We start from the raw sequence: 8185 nt of genomic DNA on the forward strand, positions 1-8185 counted from the left end.
TAGGTGGCGGCCTCCGCCGGGACCCTCCACTTTTTTTTTTTTTTCTCTGTTACCTAATTAAAAGCATTTAATGATGATACTTTATCTGGTCCTCAATTTTCTGTCCTATTACGGCTGTCCTCGATGGGTTTGTGAGCGCTCGTCTAAATGGGTCAACCCAAGGGTGTAAGTTGTCCATAACGTATGCAGGTGCAGCTTCAACCCGGCATCACGGCAAAGCGTGAAATAGACACGCCGGTCCACTACAGCAAAACGTGAAACAGCCATGCTTTTGCCTGCCTGGGAGTGAAAGTTACACATTTTGAAATGTTTCCCTAACCCCAACCATGTTTGTTCTCCTAACCCTATTTACGTACTTATTTCGTAACCCCAACCACTTATTTTAGCTGTAAGATTAATTTTCCTGTAAATCATATGGCTCTACGCATGCAGTAGGTTTCATTTTCATCCACTACAGGAAAACGTGCATTTTTCACGCCTAGACAGGCCAAAGCGTGGCTATTTCACGTTTTGCCGTGATGCCGCGTTAGCGGCTTTCATATACCTATAAGTGATACGAGATAGGTGCAAAACGGCAAATATAACAGAACTCATTTACTTCACTGTGGTACTCATTGAAAAGGAACTGTTTAATATTAGATTGAGGTTAGTGTTGTCAGTTCGTTTAAATGATGATGGTTATGATCTGCAGTGACAAAAGCCTGTAACCTGAGCTAAAAAACACTCTTAAATATGTCCCCACTCCTATTTTCTTGTCAAACTGGGAATTTTTTTTTTTTTAAATGAATTTAAGTTCTTTGAGATCTGAAGGAAGTTTCTGCACTTTACCCAAATCAGTCCATACCAATGCAAACCAGCCTTTACATTTAAAACCTATTTTATACCAACTTTTTCCTCACAACTCTATACGTGCATTTAAATAATTAGACCTTTTTGATTTCATATAGGTTAAGTTAGTGAAATATTAGGTTTCGTACTCAAGTCATAGGAGTGGCCGTCAAGAAATGTACACCGCTTGTATGTTAGCAGTAAAATTTTCAAAATATATCTGTTGTAGACTAAAAAAATAACATGTACACAATATTAAAGCTCTATTTGTAAATTAAGGTATTTTACCCGCTTTCATTTGTAAATCTGAAGAAGACATCTTCCTCAGGAGGTGCAAGCAGGAGGTAAACAGCTATGGTCATGTGACCTGTCGCAGTATTCGCATGACATTGATGAATTTTAATCAAGATGATCTTTTTTTTCATTTAAAAGTTGAATTTCTTGCACAAAACCTACAAAAACACTTGACGTGTCACAAGTGGGATCTCACGTTCACAAGCCAGGCAACAAAAAACGAATTCCACGGCTGTCGCTTGTGCAAAGGCATAAAAAGCACATTGTGTCTGACAGGTTCATTATTTCCAAACAATGTTATCGTACAAGAGAAAAAACTATTAGCATCAACATTTTTTTTTGGTAGCTGAATAACAAAAACATGTGAATCAAAGAATGTATCACATACTGTAAATTATACAAACGATTCTAGAAATGTATTTCCATGTGAACTTCAATCTTCCGATTTTTTTTTAAGTTTCTTATAATTGCCAGGCCAAAACAGCAGAACCAGAACTACCCTGCAGACAAACACAGTCCACTCTTATGCTTTACATGTCTGCTCTGCAGCTGAACTCAGGGCCACGTCGGCCAACGTAGGACAGTTAGGTGGGAGTCGTCGGGGAGTGAAGGATGTGATCGCAGTCAAAGTAGTCCAGTGAAGGGCCTCTGGTCGATTTGGCTGCCCAATCAGGACGGGCCCTGAGCTCAAGGATGAAGTCAACAGGTGTCTTCTGGAGGATGTAAGAGTCGAACGAAGTGCCACGGAAGAAGGCCTGCATCTTGAAACACTCCAGATTACGAAGGCGGTTCAACGGATTCTTGCACAAAAGCTGTATCATTGAAGAGAAACAGATAAGTGTGTCAATTATTCATACAAAGGACTCAAAGTGGGAAAATTAGAAAGAGTGCAATCAAATGTACCGACCTCGGTGAGCAGTAACGTCAGAGCAGAGGTGAAGGTCGTGGGTAGGACGTAGGGAAAATCTATAACCCTCTTCAACATGCTGCTGTGGTCCGGCTCTGCAGGAAGTGGAAACTGCGGAGGGAGACACAGGTGTATGAAAACCAAAATGACCAACAGTTTACAAAGTATGTAGTATGCAGAGACGTGAAAAATGAAGTGCCAATACCTCTCCTGTCACCAGCGAGAACAACATAATGCCAAGGGACCACCAGTCAACAGCGTGGTTGTACGGACCCCCACTTAAAACCTCTGGAGCTGTTCAGATAAAACACAAGATGATAGATCAAGAGAAATCAGGGGATTTTAAAAAAGAAATCACAATCATGTACATCAGAAATGAAGCACCAGAGCGGCAAAGACAACAAGAGAAAAAGTCCTGGAAATAAAATGTAAAGTAAATCACAGGTGCGTCACATTTATAAATGGGTCAAATGAGTCCTTTGGGAGCAAGATGCAGGTGGATCTCTAATGTCGATGCAGTTCTAAAGAAAGACGAGGTGTCGATACAGTCACAGAGTAAAAACTTTTTTTGTTTTTTTTAAATCAATAACAGAATCCTTCAGCTTCTTTAAATTACAATCTAATATATTTCATTGACAGTCTTTGTGGAAGACTTAGCCGCATGTATCTGGGGTTTGGGGAATCTCCCAAGAAAATGTTACTTATTTCAATTAAAATTATGCTGTTTCACATAATTTTTCACCGTCATTATTATAACAATATCTGCGTGAACGTTTCCAAAAATGTAGAAAAGTCAGAGCAGATAATAAATAAACACCCAAAAAGCTTAAAGACAAAACATGCTACAGAAGTCCAGTGGAGGGGGGGGGGGGGGAATGACCACCATGAGATCTTATAAAGTCATTTAGTTCGTTTTGATGCTCTCCACACTGATTTTACATTCACTCGGTTTAGCTTGGTGCTGCAACAAAGCCTGATGATGCTTGGAAAAACCTGATTCATGAGACCAGAACCTCACCCATGTACTGGATCGTGCCACATATGGTAAACGCTCGTCCTCCTCGTTTCAGGCGGCGCGAGAGTCCAAAGTCAGACAAACGGAGGTGACCTGAATCAAAGCAAAACACACTGGAACTGATGTTCTTCTACATAAAGCAGCAAATGATTCTGAAAAACAGACTTTAAATTCTTGAATTTGATTCCAAATGTATTTATGAATGGAATGTTACTTATTAGTTTACCAAGTGTATTTACATTCGATTTTAATTTAGGGAGGTTAAAGAGCTATGATGTCCCCTTGGAATATGTGTGAAATGCTAATCTAATCTAATCTAATCTAATCTAATCTAATCTAATCTAATCTAATCTAATCTAATCTAATCTAATCCAATGATTACATTTCTCTAAATGTTCATTTTTAAAAGCTGCAAATTGAAAATAAAAACGAGCATTACCTCGATCACTCAAAAGAACATTCTCCATCTGAGAAATCAGTAAAATGATTACCATCAAAAGCCATAAACACACAGATCTGAAAATGACATATCATTATAAATACATTAAATATAAGAAATGATGCCTTTATATCTCTGTGCATGAGTCCTAAATCATGGAGGAATCCTAGAAATACACAAACAAAAAGAAAGAATATATGACATGGATACAAGTGGATATACTCTTTTAACAAACTGTACAATTCGAACAAGATTTGTAAAAGGTCAGAGTGAGGAACGTTGACCAACACCGACCCAGTGCGCTGCCGAGCTCTGCAGCAAAGAGCCGAACCTCCTCCTCCTCGAAGCGGCCCTTCAGTGACCAGCAGGTGTACAAGTCTCCCGTACTGCAGTAGTCGCACACTGCGGTGGACGAGACACACAGAAACACATCAGGTCTCTGAAAGCAGCAGCTGAGTTAATGCAGGTCAGCAAAGTGTGAGAGGAGATATTAGGAAGGAGGAAACCAAAAAGATTTGTTCATTCCACTGGTTCTGGGAAAAGGAGGTAAGAGGGGTAAGACTGAGTCAAAAACACACATGCTTCTCTGTCGTTAATCTCCTGTTGGCCGAGCTCCAGTTTTAATGCTATGTAAGTTATCGTTCTGTTTTGGGTTTTTTTCATGCGAGCATTAAAGACGGTTTTTGAAGCAAGTTTGTTTAACTTGCGATCAGAAATCAAATTTGTGAGTTAAAACAAATGAACTGAGAATAAATTTAATCAAGAATTTTAATTATAAAGAATCTATTGCGTCACAAAACTTTGGATTGCGAGTCAAAAACGTCCACACCACATACGCTGATGGGAGGACACGCTGGTGGGTTTGAGTTGGATCCACAGCCTGGCTGCACTCTCACACCTCACCCCCACCGTTCACACTCAACAGAGGAGTACTGAGTGTTGACCCACACGGAGGTGAGGTGACATTATGTTGCTGTTTTTTATTGAAATGCTTTTAATAGCATTTAATAGCTTTTAAGAGCTATCCATGCAGAGGTTTCAAGTCGAATCTACTAACAGAAACTCCAATTCAACTTGTAAGCAAAAGTTTTTGACTCACAACCACAGACTGTATGTAAAGTGGACGTAGCTTCCAGGTCTGAGTGAGGCCAATGCAGAAGTGCCATAAACTGTAATACCACCGAGGGCCACTAGAGGTCGGCTTAAAAAAGCCTCCAGCTCCATAGACTCCCATTCAACTTCTTTCATGAAATGCAAAGTTAATACTTTTTTTCCCCAAAAGTCAGTTTGGTGTTGTTAGCTGAAGTTGCTCCTTCTTATTAGTTTTCTGGCTGTCCATCTGAAAATAATCCGTCATTAATTAGAAATTAGACCTAAAAAAAAGATACGCTTTTGGGGCCGTGTCTATTTGATTGACAGACAAACCTGCAATCAGGTTTGCGGCACAGATGGGCGGGACCTATTATCATCGGTTTCCAATCAGATTGAGTCTGACCTACCACTCGTCCAAATATGGTCACTTCCTGCTCCAAACCTCTCCGAACTAGCAAGATGGCGACGGACAAAATCAGAACTCGAGGCTTCATAGCGGCCGTTCGCAAACCAACGAGCGACGTCACCGTTGGTTGCTGCTGTCTCGAAACCACGAGGCCAGATTCACAATCAAAACCTTTTTGTGACATATTAAAGAGGTTTCATAACCAAAATTCTCAGGCCTGTGACCGAAACCAACAAAACAGTGAAAGATGATTTGTTTCCAATCCAAATAATTTTACTCTCAGCTGATGTTTTTACTTAGAAGCTTGATTTTTGATTCCTTGACAACTGACATTTGGGATTATTGTTAGTAAGATGTGCAAAGTCACGCAGCAGCTGCAGCGATACCGGGCAGGAGACGTGAGCTTTACCCGACACTCTCATTAGATGGCAGTGCACCTTCTCAACACCCACTACTGAGATTTATTTGTTATAACAGTCTAATTCATGTTTCTATGGGACCAGAGGAGGAGACGTAACTTCTCAGGAACACAAAAAGGATAGCAGAAGAGGAGAGAGTCGAACTGTGCTATTGTTTTTATTTAATAACTCACTAATGAAGAGGTGGCGCTGCGTCTGCCAGCAGTCCTGCAGATTGTGGATAAATGGGTGTTTGAGCTGCCGCTGCAACGCAACAGTCGACACACAGATGGACAGTGAATATAACACAGAGGGACAGGGGAGCTTCCAATAGTCCACATAAACAGTGAGGACTCCGTTATGGACAGAAATTGGTGTCAAACAGAGACTAAGTCACATTTCTCCCTGCAGACTTTAAATCTCCTGAACCACTCGGACACACCCACCTCATCTACAATCAATAACCGTTCACAGCTACTTTACTCTCATTAAAGTCAGAGTCTGTTAATAAAAAATAAAAAAACACAACTGTGTATTTATAAAGCAATTTACAGCAAAAGAAAAGTGCAAAAACTTCCAATTTGACCTTTGTATAAAATCATACAAACGGTGAGCAGAGCAGTGAAAGTAGTTTGAGTAGTTTCACTGCTACTTAGTTACAAGAACAGTAAAGCTGCACTGTTTCTACCAACGAGAACTCTTTGAACTACTGGAAATGTTGTACCTGAATGATGACTTCCTCTTTTGACTGCTCCAGCACTCCATGCTTCAAGATCTCAGACTTTGGTAGAACCTGTGTAACAGTACAGATTATTACACAAACAATATGTCCAAATACAATGCATTTGTAGTAGTTATCAGTGAATTCACCTTAACAGCATAGATCTTCCTGTCACAAATATCCTTGACTTTCAGGATGGGTCCAAATGACCCTTTCGCTATGAAGCCCAGGATCTGTGAGCACAGAAGTACAGTTACCTCCCTCTTTCCACTACACCTTCCACCTTTCCTGTCTACTTCTCAAAAGACCCATTCCATTGAGCAGTCCTGAGCTGTGGTCCCGAGTACCTGGAAGTGGTCTTGTCCGGGAAATGTACGGAGTGTGAACTCAGGCAGGAAGACATTGATGAAAGCTGGAGGCGTCCTCTCTGCGCCCGACAGCTCCGCTCCGTCCTCTGGAGGCAGCAGGAGTCTGGGGACAGGCAGCCGGCCTTCCACTCCCACGGGCCGAGAAAACACACCTGAGTGTCCGAATCTGTGAGCGATGGAGACCCCCACGTTGGAGAGGAACCCGTGACTGAGTCGAAGCTGAGCAGCTGCTCTCTCCCTCTACGTTTGGTAGGAAAAAGGAAAGAAAAACATAAAGGCTCATTATCGGTGGTGCTTCGATTTTATACCACTTTATACTGCCGTATATAGGGCAGCACAGCATCCAAAGAATATTAGTGAGCTGGAAGCTTGTGAACATGGCCGGATTATAAGACAGCGGGCCCCTGGGCACAGACATGCAAAAGGCCCCACATTCTCCTCCAGAGACATAGAAATTCTCATTATCGTCTCTGTGGTCTTTCTGTGGATATTTTCTGTCTCTTTTTTTTAGTCATTTTGTGTCCCTTCGTGATTGTTTTGCATCTCTTTTTGGGTGTTGTGTCTCTTTGTGGTTGTTTTCTGTCTCGTTGTAGTCATTTTGTGGCCCTGACACCTTTGAGTGTTTGTGCTCCTGCCTCAATGGCCCGTTTAGTAATCCCTCTACGCTTTCCCATATAATAAAAAGGCGTTAAATACCAATAGGGAGGCATCAAGGGTTTATGAGAAACCAATGGAAACATTTAGGTCATAAAGGTTGAATGTTGTTATTATTAAATATCTTTACATTTTTTTTTCTTGGGACTTTTTGGAGGAAATGTGTTCTACAGTTCAAACTCTCTTTGACTGATTGGTCCTCAGTTTACATATTTTCATAAAAGTTTACATCGCTAATCTTTGCAGGCTAAAATAATTAAGATAGCAACTTACTGAAAATTATTTACACATATTTACTGCGTGTAGGAGTTTAAAAACATTTGCATGGATGATATATAGAGATATCATTATCTGAGGCTGATTTAATCATCTGCAGCCACAACATCAAAGATCAAATGAGCCTCGTATTGCCGCAGCGCGGGAGGGTCCGTGTTCACGTAACAAATAATCAATGTTTATTTTTGACTTTGATTCAGGCAACAGTTTCCTGCACATCAAATAAATGTGGATGAAAAGACGCATCTGGTTTCGTGGAGTGGACACGTTACTGCATTTAAAAACAGAGAATCGATAAGAAGCCTTTCTGTATGTGTCTGCCTTCATCTCCTGCAGAAAGTGAAGTTGTTTTGTTGAAATAAAACGCGGTACATTCACAACGAATCAACATGTAAACAACAAAAACGGAGCAAATCCCATTTACTCACCTTCCTGCTCTTACTGACTTCGCCGCCCATCACATCCTCAGAAACATGAATTCAACAAAACAAAAAAAAGTATTTCACAAAAGAAATACGTCAAACTGCAAAAAAAGACAAAAAAACAAAACAAAACAAAGAATCCAGCGCTTCCTCGTGCGTCTTTTTGTGTCTCAGAAACACACGGCCGCGTCTCGCGACGCCCACGTGTCTGCGTGTTTTCGTGTGTGAGGAGGGAGACGCGTCTGCAGCCCGGTTTGCAGGGAGACATCCAGAGCGGCAAGAGCTCCATTCCGCTCCAGTTGAAGCTGTCAGATCGAAGAGCAATCAAACATCCGACTTCCTGCGACCCACAGACCAAAACACCG

At 41.2% G+C, this 8185-nt stretch overlaps 1 protein-coding gene across 1 annotated transcript; it reads right to left on the bottom strand.

Annotated features, from left to right (window-relative positions):
• Positions 1-810: 810 nt before the first annotated feature.
• Positions 811-8173, bottom strand: LOC138628959 (ribosomal protein S6 kinase-related protein-like). Its single transcript, XM_069712381.1, has 12 exons — positions 7827-8173; positions 6448-6708; positions 6250-6333; positions 6104-6172; positions 5574-5643; positions 3778-3885; positions 3609-3649; positions 3484-3511; positions 3048-3137; positions 2235-2323; positions 2030-2140; positions 811-1934 (listed from the first exon to the last, which is right to left on the bottom strand). The coding sequence occupies exons 1-12, from the start codon at positions 7854-7856 to the stop codon at positions 1707-1709; spliced, it is 1209 nt and encodes a 402-aa protein (XP_069568482.1). The 5' UTR covers positions 7857-8173; the 3' UTR covers positions 811-1706.
• Between the last annotated feature and the right edge of the window lie 12 nt (positions 8174-8185).

Source organism: Brachyistius frenatus, unplaced genomic scaffold (assembly GCF_029030835.1).
Source record: "Brachyistius frenatus isolate BFR_SWC_R1_liver_20210118 unplaced genomic scaffold, ASM2903083v1 Contig_109, whole genome shotgun sequence".
In the NCBI taxonomy this organism is placed as follows: domain Eukaryota; kingdom Metazoa; phylum Chordata; class Actinopteri; family Embiotocidae; genus Brachyistius; species Brachyistius frenatus.